The 21,216-nt window shown below is 38.4% G+C and overlaps 1 protein-coding gene across 6 annotated transcripts in view; it reads right to left on the reverse strand.

Annotated features, from left to right (window-relative positions):
* Nucleotides 1-3,871: 3,871 nt before the first annotated feature.
* The window catches only part of INO80 (INO80 complex ATPase subunit), a 62,461-nt gene continuing 45,116 nt past the window's right edge, over nucleotides 3,872-21,216 (reverse strand). For all 6 annotated transcript variants that reach the window (XM_085224770.1, XM_085224772.1, XM_085224773.1 and 3 more), the window contains 10 exons: nucleotides 20,095-20,222; nucleotides 16,048-16,142; nucleotides 12,907-12,979; nucleotides 11,435-11,593; nucleotides 10,387-10,489; nucleotides 9,742-9,830; nucleotides 8,733-8,888; nucleotides 7,543-7,702; nucleotides 6,532-6,747; nucleotides 3,872-5,901 (listed from right to left, as the gene is read on the reverse strand). In XM_085224770.1, coding sequence (XP_085080896.1) covers nucleotides 5,684-5,901; nucleotides 6,532-6,747; nucleotides 7,543-7,702; nucleotides 8,733-8,888; nucleotides 9,742-9,830; nucleotides 10,387-10,489; nucleotides 11,435-11,593; nucleotides 12,907-12,979; nucleotides 16,048-16,142; nucleotides 20,095-20,222 — 1,397 coding nt within the window. In that variant the 3' untranslated portion in view covers nucleotides 3,872-5,683. The remainder of the gene's footprint in view (nucleotides 5,902-6,531; nucleotides 6,748-7,542; nucleotides 7,703-8,732; nucleotides 8,889-9,741; nucleotides 9,831-10,386; nucleotides 10,490-11,434; nucleotides 11,594-12,906; nucleotides 12,980-16,047; nucleotides 16,143-20,094; nucleotides 20,223-21,216) is intronic.

Consider the following 21,216-nt stretch of genomic DNA (forward strand, 5'->3'; position numbering starts at 1 on the left):
GTAACATCTCAGACATAGGCTCTGTTTTAAATTAAGAATTTAAACAACATTATGTCTCTCATTTGCTATCAATTATATCACTGCAAGGGAGAGCTGGGCTCTCTAATCTGTCTGCAAATACTCTACTGACCCAACACTCACTCTTAGCATCAAATAACTCGATTTCAGACAGACACGAAGATACATAGCTGAGGACAGCAAACTGCACTGTAACCAAATTACACTCATTACACAATACATACCTCTGATTGCATATGGCAACAGCAAACTGTCAAAGCCAGAGAAGTCAATCTCCTTCAGCAAAGCTCCCAATGGTATGTTTCAAAACACACCAATCACTCGGGGTTGTTACAGCCCATTGTGGCTTCCAGTCCCAAATCACCACTGTGTTTAGAAACCTACTTCACTTCATAGATTCAGCTTCATGTTAATAACTTTTCAATGTAGATAAGAGGAATTGAGCTGCGTGACAAATTACTAAACAATTAGCAGTTATTTTTTCCATGTTAACCAGTACATGTATCACATTAAAATTATGACTAAGAGCAGACAGAGTGACTTCTTCCAAACTATGAACAACAAAGAGAATGATGTAAGGACTACCAAAGACGACCTCTTCAATGAAGTCACAACTTTATGAGCCAACACACAAGAACACAAGAATTTCTGTTTGAATTATACAACAGAGAAAACAGTAAAAATAAAAATAAAAATAAAACAAACCTGAACAGACATTTCACCTTGCAGAGCAGGCTCCTGCCTGCGATTTATTCCTTCCTAGAGGAAAGTCTATGTCAGTTCTGTGACAGTCCAAAACAGCAGGAAATTCCCAAACAGGCTCTTCTCATCACAGAGCAGCAATTACAGGCTTTTTTTGGTTTGTTTGTTTGTTGTTAATGTTGGTGAAGGTTTATTCAGTGTTACAATGCTTGCACACCGTGCATGCTTAGCTTTTTTTTTTCCCCCTCACTATTCCCACAACCTTGTGATGCAAGGCTGAGGATTTTTTGTTTAACAATAAAAGTTCTGCTGTGACCAGAAATTCCAAAGACAGCCCATTGGTCTTGAGAACAGTTAGGTAATGCTAAGGAGCAAGGAGGAAAAAACAGGCACTTGACAAATATCAGAGTTATGACGAGGGACCCTGTGCCACATCACACCTCTCTGCTCGTGTGCTGCAGTACAGAGGGGAGGTTTTAACTCTGACGCTGGAAGAAGGAAGAAACAGCCTCTGGGAAAACTCAAGAAGCCATGGAAGTGGTTTCAATCTCTTCCTCCCCTACCTCATTCTATCAGTGATGCTCATCAGTTAAGGAAGGAAGGAGCTGCCATTTCATACCTGAGCAATGAAACACTTCCTCATGCCTGGGCTGCAGATGAATACCTTCATATGCCACTGGAAGAGCATTGTGTGAACAGTTTGGTACAAAACATATGGGAGAGCCATCAGCTTTGTGGTAAATTCACCTTCCTGAGGGAAGAGGTGGGAGTTAAAAGGATAACAGAGCTGGAAGAAATCCAGCTCATCTTAACACGCATTTCTCCATTCTGTAAGGCATTTGGGGTAGGCTTTTCAGAATGGTAATCTGAACGCTACAAGAAAGACAGCTATTTACAGTGCAGATCTGCTGGCTGGATCTGAGAGCTCAGGCCATCTGTATCACCCTAACAATGGCGCTCCTAAAAGAAATGAATTGTCCCTTCCCCTCTCACTTACCACTACACACCTGGTGCACGCTGCAAATGAAAAATAAACCCTTCACAATTCAGAGAGTGTTTATGCCTAGGGGCACATGATGCTTTATTTCAGCATATTTGTCTCGGTTACACTTAACATCCAAGTAGCATCTCTTTGGGCAGACAGCTTTCAAGTGCTTCCCAGCTACTTGCACAGAAGTTCCAAGAGGACAACATGGAGTGCACAATCACCTCTTGTTGAGCAGGAAGGTGAGAACAAGACATGCCTACAAGGCTCCTTCAGAGTTACAGCATGTGTTTCAGACTGAACAGTCAATCAAAAGGAAAGAGGCAGAAGCGAGAGGAGGAAGAGCTGTAAACACATCTGGGATCAGAAGCAGAGCAGCTCACCTTGCATTCAGAAGCACATCAGGACTGCAGCACTGCACTCATAAGGCAGCATTTCCCACAGTGCCAGATCCACATCCTGCCCCAAAAGATTCTATCAGTTGGGCTCTTCCTCCTCCCAACCACAACTCAGCTGTGCTACAATCAAAGCAAGATTCCTACTCCTCCGGCACAGAGCTTTTCCCACTGAGTTTGATGCGCCTTTTCCCCTGAGAAATGCTGCTAAGGGAAATACTTCAGGAAAATGGCAATAAAGCAAACCATAGCCCTAGGCAGACAGATGGCATTCCACAAACAGAACATGAGACAGCAAAGAGCAGAGACACTGTGGTGGGAAAATCATGCAACAGAAAAGGGAAAAGGCACATAAATAATATTACATTTGGTCACTGTGATATTAGTACAGTGAAGATAAGAACTGAGGCAGTTCTAGATGAAAATTCTTTCCCAGCAATGTGTTTAGCTCTTTGCAAAATAAGATGTAGCAGCTGACTAAAAGGGGACAACAGAATGAGAAAATGGCTTGGAGTAATATTCAGGGAACTGCATGTAACAGTTTTGCACTAACTGCTGAGTGAAGATATCAACGCTACCACAAAATAATAAGAGGAATACACAGCATGCCCAACTTCCCATAAAGCACGCTGACATCTATTTCACCATTTCACCACTTTGACCACACTCCATTAATTCAATATTCTGTTTCTGCCAGCAGTAAATACCTCACTCCCTTAGAGGAAAGGGACATTCCTTGCCATTAATCCACAAAACAAGCGCACAATGCACAGAGTGAAAAGATGCTCAGACTGAAACCTCAAAGAACAAAACTGCAATATGCACATCCATTTTAGGAACAGTTCTTTTCCCCAGTGCAGACCACAAAACTTCCCTCATCTCCTTAAAAAGTTTCCCAGTCTTTGTCTATGTAGCACTACTTAATTCCCGAAACCAAATCAATGAATAGAACAGCCTTGACATTAACTCCTTCTAATTCCTTGATCAATATCTCAGAATTCCAGCTCTTCTATGATATATAATACAAAGAATTCATCTGTTTAAATTTTTCACATATTTTGAACTGGATCTGATCTAGAAGTTCCTTTACTGCTATGTTTGGTCTTCCTGAATTTGCTGGTCTGCAACCAGCCAGGCTGCTGCTACTTCTGCCAAAACTTGTGATACCATCCTATATTTCGTCTGAAGATTAAACGCATTTTTAATATGCTATTGTCAGTTTTCACAGTATCAATACTTCAATGTTCCAAAAGCACACACACAACAGCATACATTTTTCGCAGTCTTTTCAAGTCACAAATGTATTTTTCTCTTCACTTTGGATTACTTGAAATTAACACCATTATCTTGCAGTGCAAAAATCAAAGTTGCAACGCAAGTCATTTCACTTCTCACTGAAAAAAAGGGAATTCTGCTTTTAAAAGAAAAATCTGTAGAGAATGACGTCCCAAAACAATCAACCGTGTTAAATTCACCCATCGTAACTCAGATACCATTATGCAATTACAACTGCTTCTGTTTTCCTGTGACCTGTTGCATACCTGCTCCAAAGCAGCTTACCACATAACCAGTGTATACAGACACGGGATAACGCGCACAGTTGTAACTGAAAAAGGTTACAGAATGTGACACTCGGAGGTATGTAAACACACCAGAGCATTACACTGAGCAGCATGCCCCCAGGTGCACTTGCAGACGTGCACCCTCCATGCTCTCTTTCCTAACCCTCTCATTCATTTAGTTTTAAGCATAAAAACCACAAAGACGCTGATTTACATAAAATTATCTCACTCCATTTTATTTAAGATTTTCTTCTCCAGTTAGTAAAAGAAAGGTGTGTCTCTCTTTATACATATGTACAAGTTCAGTTATAAAAATAGACAGCACATTCAAAGAGAAAAAAAGGCTTGGCATTTGTCTGATTCCCTCTAACTATCATATATACATGTGAATACAAGGGGAAGGGAGAAATCTTCGATGAGTTAATTAAACACAATCTCTCCCTCAATTATCCCCTGCAAATCTGTTTAAAAATCAATCTAACTAAGCTCAGTTCTGCTATTTTCAGGTGTGCAAATTAGAGGCAGAGCCAACAGGAAGCACTTGCTCCACACTGTAGGACGCCAGGCAAAGGATTTGGGGTTGGAAAAAAAAATAATAATAAGTCATCTTCTGCTGTCACAGCCCAGACCTGCAATTCATAGCTTGCTTCTCTCTTGATGGATTGAAAGTGCCCTGGCAGAACAGCCTTTTAATTCAATGTGTCAGACAGAAGAACTGCCCCACACCTAAATCTCAGTGCAATGCAGACAATGCTTACAGCAAAGCATGGGCCTACAAAGGGGTCTGTGCATTGAGGAAGGAGAAGGAGCAATAGGAGAATGAGAACACAGACGGGCACTGGCAGCCCTGATCTCTATCAGCCTATGGGAGATGGCTACCAGTACCTGCACGTGGTAGGGAACTCAACCAAGCTACTACGTCTGATGACCACAAAGATGAAGGGAAAACACACCGGAAGAACAATCAATGGATGGCTGGGATACGAGACAAATTTTCTTCCCAGGATTTGGCTGGAAAGGTGAATGGCACAGTTCTCTTTCTCAGTGCTGTTTTTCATTGTTCCGCTCGCAGAGCTGCTAGCTGCAGAACTATGCTCTGCTATGGCACAGTGAGAGGAACAGCGGCAAACTCTTCCTCGGCACTGCAGCTTTCCCTCTTCTTGAGATCTGTACAAATAGAGCCTGATTGCATTCCTGAGCCTTTACGAGCTCAGCACACCTCAAAGATGAGAAAAATCATTCTAAGTACAGTGAATGCTCACCCTGGTAAGAACTCTGAAACACAAACCAAACCACTGGCTTGTGGCTTCTTCCACTGTACAAAACAGAGGCAGTGCTGCTGCTCCCACTAGACCTGTCAGAGCTCTTACCCTATTCTTGACAAACTGTGCTGACAAGAGTCCGCTCCCCAGAAGCCCCCTGAGATACCTTCCTTTGCATTTCAAACCTTCAAGAAAATAAAAATAAACAAACAAAAAAAAACAACCAGAGGTCCACACTAGAAGAATACAAGATTTTTTTGATCACACCATGTCCTCAGCTAGGCCCCTAGTTAGTCCCTGCACGTACACCAACCAGCTCCCAGTACAGAAATGTCTTCTGACTCTGGCATTCAGATACCGATTTCATGAAATAAAACTAAAGCTGAGTTCCACCTCAAGCTACAAGAGAGAAAATACACTGGTGTGACTTCAAGTACACACAGCTTCGGGATTTTGCATGGAGTACCTGGATGCTTTCTCAGGAATCTCTGTCAGATACACATCATAAAACCACATCTGACACTCTCTCAGACACTCCAGACCCCCTTTCCATCCTTCTTGCAGTGTCTGCAAAGATAATTTTTTGGGATACACGTAATCAAAGTGCTCACATAAACCACCCATTCCTATTGTGCTTTGATTTTCTTTTCACACAGGTGCATGACAGCAACAAGGCATTCATTTGCATGCCTTCAGCTTGCAGGGTGGTCTTCTCCAATAGCCAACACAGTTTAGACAAGCTTTGGGGGTTCAAAATTACTACCGAGCACCTGAGGTGTGGGCACCTTTGCTTTGCTTCCGAATGGCAGTTTCTGATACAAGACTGCTGGTCAGGTTTAAGCTTTTGGGGGTGCCACAAACACTGTTTCCTTTGCTCAAAGGCGAACTCAAAGGAGAAGAGGCGCTTGAAGGTCCAAAATCTGCCAGTCCAGAAGGCCGAATAATTGCTGTTTGTAGAGGGCTACTTGAAGACATGCCTAGCAACAGAAAAGAAAATCAAATTCCTTGTGAGCACATCATACCAAGTGTACGTCAGACTTCAGCAACAACAACAAAAATAAATGGCAACAATACACTAACACTTTGACCTAAGATATTCATATTCACGATTTTTGAGATTTTGATTAAGAGGGATGGCCTTAACATACACATCTTGCATTTATACCCAGGGTCAACTGGGTAACCCAATGTAAAAGCTGAAGCTCCACCACAAATCCATTTAGAACATTTTGGAACTTAATGCTGTAAATTGAACATGACAGCAATACAGAAAAGCAACAGATAAACCCATGGGATAAAGAACACTATTTCATTTGTCTGGGTGCCAAAATTAAAAACGAAAGAGAAGTATTTGGTATGAGATAATTCGAATGGCAGATGAAATTTCTGCAGGACTAGTCTTTCGAAGTCCTCTGTGGTGACAATGGCTGTCCTCTCACACTGTCACGGCATTACACTGCACTCTGCCTGCATCTCAGAATATGCCGTACAAGCAATACCAGCAATCCAACCGTTTTATCTATTTTTTGACAGGTTGTAAACAAGCCAACGCCCTAACTCAGGCGGTTGGCTGTGCTCTGGTCTGCTGCCCCGCTTTCCCCACGTACCTTTGGAGACATTGTACCCGTACGCTGCATACGCCGCTGCAGAGGCTGCTGCCGCCCCTGCTTTGGCACCTGCCATTGCAGCCGCGCTTCCTGCTATCGATTTCCGGCTTCTGCTTTTCCCAGTGCCCTTAGATCCAGCATTCCCTCCTTTAGGACGACCGCGGTTTCGACTTGACTGGCCTCTGCCAGTGAGAGGTGTATCTTGCACTGCAACTCCTTAATGAAAAAAGAGTGGTAGAACAGTAACCGCTATAGTACATTGGATGGCTCTCAAGTGAACATAGCCTCATAACTATCTCTTAGCTACATTAGTGCTGTTCCTGTTAACTGATACTGTTCATTTACATTAATACAGACATTTACGTTGTCATCTCATGAAAAGAAATTATGTAACTTGAACATTCATCGATTACATTTTATTAACTCAAATTCCTTGTCATTGTTACAAATCCTCTCCACATATAGATGGAGGATTCTGAATTCTACTTCAGGAGGAAGCTTTTTTTTTTTTTATACTGAAGGAACATTTCATCTTTCCATTCACTATTTGTACAAAAACTCATTAAAGAACCATGGCTCTCTGTTTCAGAGTAGAAAGTTATGATAGTTAGAAACTTTTACCATACTTTAAAATCATAGCTGCTTCAAATACACCGTGGAAATAGAGAACTGATTATTAGCCCTATGGCAAATACAAGGAAAAGCTTAGGAATTAAATATTTCTGTGGTTGTCCATCATTTTGTAAGGTGAGCCCACTATAGTATCAAAAGAGGGGTAAAACTCCTAAGAGAGTAGTAAAAAAAAAGGAAAAAGGAAATTGTAATGAATGACAGACAATAAAATGACAGATTTCCTAACAAATCAGAAATTATTTCTCAATGATAAGGTAAATTATTTTGTGCAAATCTTGCCAACCATGGACAGAATTTAGTTCAGCTATAGAATATGTGTCACCTAGGCATACAAAGTAAAGTTCTAGTGCTAGTAGTAAATAAGGCATGAGTACCAACCATTTATGGTGTCTGAAACCGAGCCAGTAATGGAAGCAGGAGAGTTTGTTGCCCTTGACTGAGGTGCTGAAGAAGCTGGATCATCCACAATCACAAGCATATCATTGCTGCTCTCATCAGGAGGGATAGAGCCCATGTGTAATTCACTGCTGATGGATATCTAAACACAAGCAGAAAGAACAAAACTATTATCTTCTCAGGTTAGGAAAAGGAAGAGAACAACCACAATAAGACACACAGTCACAAGTAATTAAATAGTATATGTTCTGATTTCTCTCACTTTCTCTAACAGCATGATACATATCCTGCCTACTCACACCACACCCTCTATTTACATGCTGAACAGCAGTAAAAAAAAAAAAAAGAGTTACTTAATTTCAACTGATGAATGTAAATGTTAAGAAGCAGGAAGATTTAAGAAAGCTGCTGCACAATTGTGCATTTTTCTCAGACTGCTAGAGAAAAAACAAAAGGACTCTTAACCTAAAAGTAGTGCCAAGAAAAATCTTTATCAGAAAGAGAATTAATACAACATAGGAATCTCAATCAACATTGTATAGAACAAAACATATCTGTTGCCAAAAATTGTTGTCAATTCTTTATTAAAAACAGATGAAGGAAAACACGATGTGTACCACTGGAAATTTACAGTCTAAATTCTGGATTAAAAACACATTAATTCAGAATCAGAAGCAAGGAAGGAAGTAGAGATGAGATGCAGATGAGACTAGTGAGGAGTACTTACAAAGACACCGAAATAAGGAGCTAGTTTAGGGATACTGCTTGGCTCAGAAACAGAAAGACTGCTTTTGCTATGGAAGGTAATGGCATAGAAGGAGGGCAAGCAGTTATAAATACAGACACAACAAGGGAAGCGGAAAGGAAAGCAGGAAGATAGTGGGAGCGCAGGCAGAAATGGAGTAATTTCAGGGGGTGAAAGGAAGAGAGGTTTATGGCATTAGCTTGCTCCAAGAAAAGACAGAGAGCAAAGGAAAGGGGGCATAACGGTATGTTAATACAGAAGAACTACAATGGGTAGTTTACTGTCTGGTTCAATTAATTACTTTCTCTTCCATGGCTCACCCTTAAGACATCCCAATTTGGACTCTGTTCCAGTTGAAAAGCAAGAACTCTACAAGGTGTAAGATCACAACTGAAATAGCATACAGTTTAAAGAAGCAAAGTCCCACCTCACTGAAAGGACTGGGCATGGCAGAGTCTACACTAACAAAGGAGTCATCCCCATCAGCAGACAGGTTGGAGTTATCAGCTGAGGGAACGAACGGGATCACAAGGTTCATGCCCTCTTTCTTTCTCTTCCCGTCCAATTCATCCTCCTTCTTCTTCTGAAATAGATAAATAGAAGAAAGAATGAAAATTGTAATTAAAACAGAATAAATGGAATAAGAAAGGTAAAATTCCAACATTCGATGTAGTATCGTAACTCAAGGAATGCCATGTCCAGAGCTATCCAAAACAAGTTTCTGAAGGACATAAGAACAGATTCCTTAAAGGCTCTTTTTCTTCATAAAAAAGCTGGAATGCCGTGGAATTATACTTAGGGAATTACTTTGATTTCTACTGCCTTCTGGAGTAAGCTTGAAATTCATTACCGTTAATACAAAATTATTAATGCAACACCTTCTACTCTCAAAAATACAGAATTTTCATAAACAATTTTCATAAAATAATTCATAAAATAATTTTCTTAAATTCTCTAAAAACAAACAAACAAACAAAACCTAATATTCCCTCATTCCATGCAAGCCACATAGCTATTTGGGTTTTATCTATATTTGGTGCTTCATTTGTATTCCATTTTCATCCTTGCAAAACAAAATTTTAATTAAGTCTCCATTTTATATGCTATAAAATGATCATTTAATTGTTTTTTTTTTTTTCCAACTTGATTCCCCAAATTGTCTGCAGGCTGCCAATGATCTGTGCTGTGTAAAAAACACAGTACTTCCTTTTTTTCAAGTTGCAAATGATATTAAAATACTGGAAGCTATGTATTACATATTTTGTAACAACTGTATTCTGATTAAGAAAGTACCAGACTGATGTTCAGTGGTGAAGGGAAGTCTCTACTTATTAGACAGACACTGCATAAAATACTTCCATGCCACATAATAGTGTGCCTGAAGTCTTTCAGGCTCTCTGCCACTGACTTAAAAAACCTTTCCTTCATCAAGATACCTTTTCAGCATATTTTTCCCTTTTACGTTTACGTTCCTTCACACGATTTGTTTCTTCTTGCTGTCGCTTCTCTTCTTGACGCTGACGCACTGTCAGAAAAGAAATACAAGTTGTCACCACTGAAAAGATAATTTATATCCTTTTTTGAATCTTATAAGCTCTAATTCTTACACAACTCTGATGAAAAGTCACCTACAGTAAAGCATACTGATCAACAAAAACGATAACTATTACATTAAAATTCTGTGTTCAAATTACTAAGAAACCTTACAGTTAAAGCAAAAATCTTCTTTCAAACCTGTACCTCTAGTACAGCTTCAAAACTACAATGAAATGCAGTACTCTTTTTAATACTTTCCTTGTCATGACCTGCATAATTCTTGCCAAAGCTTTGTTTTTAGGAACAACCTAATGATCCTGAATGAATGCCAATAAAAACTTTCATCATCATATCTCTCTTGCACATATCTCTCACCCCTCAGCTCAGCAGTGACATAAAACCAGCTTGTACTAACAAGAGTGTTAATACAAAATAGGCCAGGAAAGATTGTGAGAAATACATGCGTTTGTAGAGATAAAAACACAGATTTCATAGGCTAATGAAGAGCAAGATGGAGAAAATGCTGTAACATGAATTTCACGTACATTTCTTTTCTAGTTCTTCATCGTCTAGTAGAAGACTGACCACCTCTTTTGGCTTCAAAGTGTCAGGTTTGAAATTGCCACCTGAAATAACCATTCGTTGGATCTAGGGGAAAGAGAGAAGAAATTACACAAAAAAGCCAGGAAATATTGTCATACTCTTCATTGAAAGCCAGGGAAAAAAAAAAAAAAAAAAAAGACAAGTGCAAGCGTGTAAAGTTAAATTGATTTTAACTTCAGTCAGTGTCTCAGCTTAAGTAATTAATTCCACCTCTTATTACCTCAACTCTACTGAAAAGCATTAAGAGGCACAACTCAGCAAAAGAGCTTTTGTGTAAGTCAATTTTGATGGTTCAGATTGCCAGCAAAAAAGACTGCACTTTCAGGTTGATGTCAGGTGGTAAGTGCAGTATAACTACAACAAAATGGATAAGACTGAACAAGAGAAATGCGAATGCATTCAGCTGGAGATGCTTCAGTTGCTGCAGTGTTATGATCAGCATATAATTAAGAAAAAAAGCTAGAAGAAATCCTGAGCATACACAACATTTAGGCCTTTCATACAGTATAGCTACTGCTAACAAAAAAAGTGATTGTGAGTAATTTTTTCTTGCCAGTAAAGTATAATGAGGTTTAAAGTTTCTAATACATTTACTGCTTGATGCTGCAATGACACTGAGCTCTTCTGGCAAACCACACACCTCAGTAACTGTCCCTTGGTTAATTTCCAAATTTGTTTTAAAAAAAAAAAAATCTAAAACAGATGTGGTATAACATGGTAATATTAGAGGAATAGGTATAGCCCTGACACAGCAAAGATTCAGAGGCCTGAGTAGTTTCACTGTATCATAAGAAATAATTTCCATGAAGCCATGGTGAAAATAATTAGCTTCTTCCAAGCTTATATAATGCAGCTGTAATGATGCTGTGGCTAGGGACACAGATTTGTTTCCCTGCAGATATTTTTATATTTCTTTCCTCATGTGATACATATTTTCTGATACCGTTTCTGTACTGTATCTTCTTATTCCAGGTAATTTCTTATTCCTACCTCACTCTTTTCCTTAGCTCTTTGTAAGATGCGCTCCTCAATGGTGCCTTTACATATCAATCTGTACACAGTGACTTGTTTGGTTTGTCCCAACCTATGTGCCCGGTCCATGGCTTGCTGGTCTACTGTTGGGTTCCAATCACTGTCATAGAAAATTACCTGTAAAAGAATGCCAGAACAAGATGAATTAAATAAAACCACATATTTAGAGTACTTGGAGATTAAGTACTCTAAAGATGTAACTCTGGAGATTAAGAAAAAACCAACACACCAAAAAAAAAAAAAAAAAAAAAAAGTTCCACTATATGCCTCTGAGAATCACCAGCCCACTGCAGGCTGCGTTCACGCAGCTTTGGCCAGTCCTTTAAAATCTTTTTCAATGTATTTCAAATGCATTCAAACAAATCCACACTGTCAATGTTTCAACTTTTTGTTGAAACATAATACAATATGTTATTGTACTACAACTTAAATATTTTCTTCAATAAATCTGCTTTGGAGGCACAAAACTCTTAATAAGGTGATAAAACTTTTTTATTACCTTATTAAGTCACCGTCATTCAATCAGCCTATAACCAACTACATCACAAAGCCATTTTAAAATTTTACTTAAGAAGAAAAAGCCCATCAAATAAGGATTTTTCACAAAATACTACACAATTTTTTTTCAGACCTGAAGAAAGCCTAGTTTTGTCTAACTCCAGTGTTTTTACTATGAAATACGGAAATACCAAATTTGTTTTACCCTATCATTCTGTAACTGCAATTTATGCCCTGTAAACATAAACACAAATATGAAAATAAATCTTAGCTTGCAAAGTATTCAGAAAGCTACACAAACACAAAACTAAGAACGCTCATGCAAGGAGCCTGCATGAACATGCTAGCATTTCCGTCTGTTTATTTCCTCTGTTGAAGCAACTTCAATGGAGAGAACTTTCAACCCTGAAAATCCCACAGATAGCTTTCTTCTGATTTCTGATTTTCAGGATGACTGTTACCAGTGCTACAGATTCCTTTGCAGCTGAACCTTTAGAGCAAGTAGCCACAGAAGAAATGTATGAAAATGGTATTTGCAACTGCAGTCAGCCCAGCCATCCAACTCTTTTCTACACTGTTTTACATTCCTTCTCGCCACATACATCAGTATATCTAATGGCAACCAAAAACTGTAAACCAGGTGCCCAATATTCTACAATTTTATCAATAAGATAACATTGCATTACAAATACAAGCAAAGTAAGTAAGGCAACTGATGCAAATGGCAGTATTAAAATAATATTGATCAGCATGGGTATAAGAGTTCCAGCTTCTGCACAGCAACACCAATTTTCCTAGATAAATAGTGAGGCTAGGAGACATGAAATAAGCAGCCTGGGAAAAATGGTGGTTGGAGGGATATGAGAACTGGAAGCTAAAAATCAGTAAGCTTATTCATTTTGTTCTGTATTACTTTACGATACTTCACCTACCGTATCTGCAGCGGTAAGGTTAATGCCCAGGCCTCCAGCTCTTGTGCTTAACAGGAACACAAAAATATCATTCCTGGAGAGGAAAAAAGTTAAAAAAAACTTATTTTGTGCATGCTGAGCAAGAAGTAACCACGGAATTAAGTTTTTTTTACCCAAGTCATCAGGGCTATTTTTGTTATTTGAACAATTCAGAATGTTTCATGCTGCTCGTGAGTTAGAGAAATACGAAAAGTTAATATAAAAATCAAGACTGCTGGAACAGGCAAACATTCAGCTTGCAAAAGCAGCTTATCTCTTATCAAAACAAATCATAGCTTGTTTATCTTGACCACATTGGAAATTAAGATTTGACACAGACAAAGAGTAATTTATTGTTTCACAGAACTGATCAATGTTAAAAAAAAAATAAAACTTGCACAAACACTGCTCAATTGATAAAGAAAAATCTCTAAACTGTCTAAATGCAATTTTTGTTCTAATTTCAATGCTTTGAAGAGAACAAACAGCTCCTGGAGGAAAAAAAAAAAGAATAAACTTCTATAAAAAAATACTGGCAAATAGGTACATTATGAAAAGACAAGGGTCTATCAGCAGAAACAGATGTCCTTCAGTTGAAGAATCAACTCTAGTCCTAACTGTGCTGCTGATTTATATTACAAGTTTTGTTCTCTTTTGTCCAGCTTTCTTACGAGTAAAATGATAATAAATTGATTTCATGACACAGTTTAGGAAAGGCATCTCTGAACACCCCACTAGAGATCTCCCCCCCCCAAACATACAGTCACACTAGCCCCAGTGGTGACACTTGCTAGTACAAGATTTAGGAATGCTGACTACTAAAGAAGACACGAAGCATCCCAATACCTACTTGGAATAATCCTCTCAAGCTAAGAATCCTTTATATAACTAAGGCAGGTACCTGTAAAAGTGCATTAAGTCCTAGCTGCAATCTGAGGAGTCAAAGAGAACATGGATTTTGAAATTCTGTGGTATTTCTAACAAAAATACAAAATGAAGGAAACAGGCCGATATGCAGGACAACCAAGTACTGACAAAAACCTGAGAGGTAACAGTGAAATCAGGATTTCTTTTAAAGGTGTGAACCTCACTAGTGCCACTGGTACGGGGCCAGCAGTGTGTAATTGTGTTTAACACTGTGTCCGTCTGTGCACAGGTTGGCACAAAGCAAAGTAAAGAGGACCTCAAAGAGGCTGACATCCTTTGACAGGGCACAGCAAGAGAAGTGCTTAAGAGAAGACACTGTGCAATGCCACATCCTTTCAGTACCACAATGTCCATACACTGATGCATGCAACATTAGTAAAGAACCAGAAGCTCTTGCTGAATGGGACAGCTTCTTGAATAGGCAGTCTGTCCCTGAGTCCTCTAAAGTGCATTTCTAGCCCTTGCTGGAGCAAGTAGAGGTATTGTATGCCACTGCATGCCAACAGACAGCCAAAACAATTATTTAAAGAATGAATTAAATAAATAAACAATCAAACCAAGAACTCTAAAATCAGAAACAGAAGGCTATTGACAGCCTGAAATCTAAGAGTATAAAAACTCCATCTTGAGCTGCAGGCAGCTGAGAGGAATTAAAGCCAAGCTAACCAACTCTAGACTTTATCTGCCAGGTATCCAAGTCAAAGAAGCCAGTAGGTGCCTATTTACAATCTAGCTAATCCTTGGCCAGGAAGTCTTTTCACTCTTCCAACAATAGTGGAACGTGCATACAGACATTGACCTGAACATCCAGCTTTGAAATGCTTCTGGAAATGACATATGGAAAGGAAAGAAAGAGGACAGTGCCACAGGCTACAGGAACGAATTATGGTTACGTATTTTCAGCACCCTGCTAGGACATCCTGCAGGATAGTTTAGTCTCAGTCAGGCTTTTTTTCCTGAAAACATTCTCATAAGTAAATCATGTATAAGAGGAACTCAAATAACATTTTAATAGGAACTCTTGTTTATACTGGCTGACCTGTATCTCAAAGGGATTTCCTGTCAAAATGATTATTTTTCTTTAGTTGTTCTATTCATTAATAAAAACAAATTTCTTTTTATTAATAAAAACAATTTTCTTGACTTCTTTGGTTGAAGGACCTTACAGGAAGAAGTGTCAGGATTCCAGGAGGACATCACAGCCAGCACAGAACAGGGAGAAAAGCACTCCACAGTTCTTCCACCTCAGACATTGGCACATATGCTTTTCAAGTTCTATTGCTCTGAGGAGCTCCCCCTACCTTCGGCTGTGATACCTTGGGACTGTTAACACTAGGACTAGAGTCATGTGCTTTCACCTTGCAGCAAACCACCTGTGAACCTAACTTGTCTGAAAAAAAAAAAAGTGATCTTCTTAACAGTACACATCCACATTCAGGAATGGTAACCTTACTACAAACTATGATACCAAAGTAATATCCTACCAAGCCATATTTCATGATTAAAAGGAAACTTAATAACCATAAATTCAGTTGTTTATTTTTAATGTGCTTCAATGGAGACAAAGGTTATGCTAAAATATTTGAACTTGTAAGATGATTACATAGCTCTCTTTCCTCTTGGGCAAGTAAAAGTTGCAAGAATCCATCTTGTTTTTCTAAACTGAAGAGGCAGCACGTCTTACAACTTAACACTTGCTCACTCCCACCTCCCTCTCTGTTCAAGCTTTCTTAATGAATCCTGCCGCATTAACGATAAAATTATTTATATACGCTGCTACTCTGTGAAACATATCTAAGTGACATGGCTTGTTTTGTAGCACAGCAGGTCACTTCCAAAGCTCTAGCACATGCAAGATTTTCCATTTCTTTATTGTGTCAGTTCTCAGAGTACATAACAACTGAAGAATATTTTCCCTGTTCCTATTCAACTTCTTTATAAGCAATAGAATACTTGGATGGCAACAAACAATTATGAGTACACTAAAACTTGCTTCCTATATTGTTTCACAGATGATTTCCATAGGTTTAGCATCGATACCACTGACTTCTGGCCAGCAAACCATCAGGAAATTTTCAGCTAAATGAGGTCCATCAGATACTATAAAGCACAAATTTCATTTATTTCCACTGCATCTTATACCGACTCTTTACATACACATGACTAACCACGCAAACATCTATTAAAATATATTACCTGTTTTGAAAATCCGCTACCATATCCCTTCGTTCAGAAATCTTTGAAGAACCATCCAATCTCATGTAGGTATGCTTCCTATAAACCATATATTCCTGCAAAGAACACACATCAGAAAAATACAATTGCTCTTAGAACTGCTCAGTCTTGATTATTCACCATAAAGAGGAAAATAAATAAATAAATAAAAATCAACACGATAAAAGCAGAATTGTTGCTTAGGGGGAAAAACACCTAAATGTCATTGGTAAATGCTATAAGCAATCTTATGCAAACAATACTTAATTATTTCAAAAATAAAAGCTACCCTTAATAATTTGAAAGTTTTTGCATTTCTTGTAAGGTAAGAGATGAATGATGATGTCACTTCAGAGTTGGGCTGCAGACAGTGTTGTTACAGCATAGCCTTTTTCGACCAATAAATCTATTAAGTAAATAAAAATCATTAATCTATGAAACTTACGTTCACAAAGTCTAAACTTTTACCAAACCCTGAGCTTCCACTGTGTCAGTGAACCTTTTCTAACTTACCACTGGTACCTGCTGCCTGTTGATTATGAACCCTCTGACCAGTGGTTTTAAAAATCTAGTACTATACACCCAACACCTGCCCAGGCTTTATCTCAGTGATAAAGACCCCAGTGAATCTCACTGAGCAATGGAAATACTGGTGTTAGCCCTCAGTAGCAGAACTGAAGCCATCACCTGGAAAAAATCAAATGGCATCAACCAGAAATGCTGTAGGCAGAAGACTTTTCCAATGAAACACATTTTTCATTCTCTAAAGTACTCAGCATTTTCTGGTAACTGTGCAACTATCAATACAATCTGAATTACAGAGAAAGCTCTGCAGGCTATACATATATCCTTACTGTTTCTTTACAAATATACCCTCTGATATTTTAACACTGTGAGCCTTGGCTGACAAGACACAACTCCTACTGGTTATATTTGTTAGATTTAACTCTATTGGTGCATGTGTTTCTTTCCTAGTTGCTGTGACTGCAAATGAAGACAGAATGGAAACAGATGGTGCTTTAGCAGCAAGAATTATTGGATTCATCTTGTTCCAAGCTCCAATATTCAGCAGATAAACTGCTATGCAGTGTGAAGACATGGCAGTATTTGCACTCTAACAAGCCCTTCTCTGATAGTACCATGCTCACTCTCCTTTTCACTTAGCCTTAGGGCTTCTCTTTCTCCTTCATTTTACTTCATCAGTGCAGAAGAGGTGAAAGAGCTGCCACGCTATAAGGAACCTGAGAAAAAGACTGCTGTGCTAGAGAGAAGCTTCAACATGTAGCAGATTAAAGAGAAAAATAGGTAAATAAAATTAACAATGCTGAAGAGGCCAAAAGTCATATCTGGTTTACCTCTACAAAGCAGGGCTCATGGGTTGTAGGATTTATAGAGCAGAGCAACAGAATTTTAAAGCAAAGAACAGCAGCTTAACCACACAGGCACTCAAGTCCTAATTTATTATTGATTTATTCCACACTTACAACAGCTTTCTGCCACCAAGAAAACCAGAGCAATACAGTTGTCAACTAGGCCCTATGTGACCTTTTCTCCAAATCTGATCAACCCTTTTTCAATTATCACACGGGTTTTCTCTTTCCATTTCTTTCTTACTGTCTCTATCTGCCTTTACACTGATTTAGTATTTCAACGTCTTTTAGTATTCCCTGATCTCACAATTACCACCTCTCCATCAGCATCTTCTAACCAAACTTCACCATAAACAAAAAACAACTTCCACTCATTTATCCTAGACCTTAGACATTTTCACTACCACACAATTTACAGAAGAACAAGCTATAAAGTGCTCCTTGTGTTTTCAGTGCTGATACTTCTCTCAAAAACGGTGTTTTTTACTTTCATGTTATTTCATGATCAAGTACTGTTACATTTTAACACAGCTAATACACGTTTGGTAGCATATAATTAATGGATCGAACTTCATGAAGAATATAATTTGAGTCCTCATCACACATTATTCCCCCTGAAATAATTAACAATTACTCTTCCTTACAGGAGAAAATAATCACATTGAAAAAGAACAAACAAACATGACATTAATCTAAGAAGGTACAAAATAAACTTGTGCCTGAAAGGATGATACTGAAATTATATTTTATCTCTTTCAGCCAAAAGAAAATCTTTTTCCCCTTTGCATTTATGTTTACCATCTCATAGTAGCAAAACTAACCATAGTTCTTCAGCTGAAGCTAAATCAAACATTAACTCTGTAAACAATATGCTTTGTGCTGTCTGTCATGCACAGATTAAGCTAGTACAATATAATAACAGCATTTACACTGACACCATCAAAATACTGTTAAAAGAAACAGGATATCTTACGTTTTTACATGCAAGTAGGCTGAGGGGATGTATTTTGATATCACTGGTAAGGAAAAAAATCTATTGTAAGAAAATCCTTGCAAAAGAGGGATTGCAGTCCTTGCTTCACTTGTAGCCTGCTTAGCTTCAACTTCCATTAAGTGGTGGGAGAAAACTAAAACAGGAGACTTGGTAGGTGGCTTACGTGAGTAACAATGCTGAACAAGTGAAGCTGAAAACTGAAGAGGTACAATAGCAAAATGGTGTGCTCCCAAGCCTTTATAATGGAATGCTAACAGAAAACCAAGAAGCATCAAATACTCAGCTTTGTGAGTTTCATGGTGCAACACTGTGGCAACAAACCTGGACCACATCCAACATTTACCAAAAAAAAAAAAAAGGGAAAGAGCTGAGATACACCACTGCAACCATGCAAGTTCTTCTTTTCTTCACAGCTTGTGATGATTTATTGCACTATTAACTGCTGACCTTAAATACACTCCTCCTCATAAGAGACTGAGGCAGCTATTAGTTCAGGCTTTTCGTTTGTTCTCTTCTAGTGGAAAAGACAACAGCTCAGGTAAAACACTGCTGAGGGAGCCCGTGTACATCTAGAACTAGTGGCTGAAGGATCACAGGACCTTCATGTTTTATCAGGGCTGAAATTACATTGCCAAATGCAAATATCGTCTTATCTGTTACATATTCAGTCAGAAACTTTATCTCTTTGAAACTAATGAACATCAAGTTTCCTATTTTCTTACTCAGAATTAGATAGTCATAAAAACTACTATGACTAATCCTTCATTGATAAAGAATGGAAGCATTGCATCACAACACAATCTTCTTTTTTTTTCCAGATCCAGAGAAAAAAAAAACAACAAAATTTGCTATCTTCAACAGAAGTCCAGAGAAAGAGGCACTTTTTTTCAGAACACTGTGAGTATTACAAATAGAAAATAAAATTAATAAGACTCTCACTAATGTCATTTCAAACTAGCTCTATAGTGACATGGCTGCTAATCACATAGTGATTTTTTTTTTTCTTCTAAGGCAGACTGGCTGTATTTAAATAATGAATATCACTTAGTTACTGATTTCTTTCCTATCATATATGCCAGATAACCTCTTCTTATTAATGTCTATCAAACTGGAATAAAATGACAGAGGGAAACAGTGAAGGTCTGTGAAATTACCAGCAACATTAACAATGAAAAATTAATGATTGTTCTCACTTTTCCTTCCCATACACATAGCAAAAGAAACTAGAAGAAAACAGTTCAGAACCAGCAAAAGAGGCTAATTAAGCCAAGCAAAATCTCTCTACAGGGCAGTGCAAACAACAGATATTTACAAAGACTCAAGATGTAACTGAAAAGTTTCATACAGAAGCCACATCTGGCTCAGAAAGCCCTCAAGCTGCAAAATATTGGACACAGAGAATAACCGTGAAGTACCACTATGCTTATACATCTTCCCGTAACCATCTGTGCTGTACACTGCTGGAAGTTCGACAACAAGTCAGACCTTTAGTCTACTTTTGCATAGCAGATCTTACGCACTCACATTAATGCGTTTGTTGGGTAACCCTCAGCATAATCACTTTAAGTCAGGCTTGCTGCATCCAAATTTTTGTATTTTCTCCAAAACATGGTTACTAAATGTGTACCTTCAGAATTTGCCTCCTGTAGGCTAGAGCTCTCTTACCTCCAGTAAGTCAATCATGCGTGTCATCTGAGAGTAGATAAGAACTCTGTGCCCTTGAGATTTTAGCCGTGTCAACAGAAGATCAAGAGCATGAAGTTTTCCACTGTCGGTGATCAGACTCTCCTTGTCTAAGAAGAAATGGAAGAAAAGAAGTAATACAGTCAAAATAGCTACAAAGCAATGGTTTAAGTAAATTCTAAGTTTTGCTCATTCTTCACAACATTATAATTCCTAAAGCAATCAGTGGCGACAAAAGAGATGGCAACATCCCTCTGGCTGAGGGTCATGCTGCTGACAGTAACTTCTGTTTGCTGGGAGAGGACTACATGAACTTATCCACCAGGCAAATTACAGCACAGATTGCTCATGAGAAAGGAAACGGACGTTCTTTGGACAGTCATTTCTCTCTTCTAAGGATCAATCCTAACCAGTTCAACAAATGTAACATACCTTTACAGTTCCCTTCCCACATTATAATGCTGTCCTCTGGACATTTGCCGCTACCCACTGCTGAGCTTTAGACTCTTTCCTCACAAACCTGGTTTCAAGACCAACACAGAAGCTGAAAAACAGTTCTCTAGGTCACTGTAAAACAACTGCCCCTTCACAGCACTGCCTTAATTTTTATTTCTCTTTCCTGCCCTCCACTTTTTTTTTCTGTTTAAGAAACATTTCCAAACTTCAATCTTGTAAATCATTGCAGATCTTATACTTCATGCCCTCTCTATTTCAGCACTGCTTATGAAGTATTTTTCAGGAAGGAGACCTTCCTGTTTGTACATTCCCTACATAAACTTCAGTAAATAATACATTACAGTTGAAAGAGGATGAAGAGACATTTTCTTCCAAAAAAATTATCTGTTGGGAAAGTCGCTGATCATTCTTTATTCTTTGGTGTGCCTGAATTTAGGTTTACAGCCAAAACAGAAAGTTGAGAACTGCACATAGTACAGGCTAGTACAGAGTCCAAATATTTTCAACGCATCCAGCAGGTAATGCTTCTCACAATTCTAGTTGCATAGAATAAATTAACTGATAGCCTGAAGAAAATTCAGCTTCCCGTGAGGCAGCTGACAGTTTTGTACTATATTTCAAACAAATGGTATATACAGAAATTAATTT

The sequence above is a fragment of the Meleagris gallopavo genome, chromosome 5 (genome assembly GCF_905368555.1).
Source record: "Meleagris gallopavo chromosome 5, MGAL_WU_HG_1.1, whole genome shotgun sequence".
Classification (NCBI taxonomy): domain Eukaryota; kingdom Metazoa; phylum Chordata; class Aves; order Galliformes; family Phasianidae; genus Meleagris; species Meleagris gallopavo.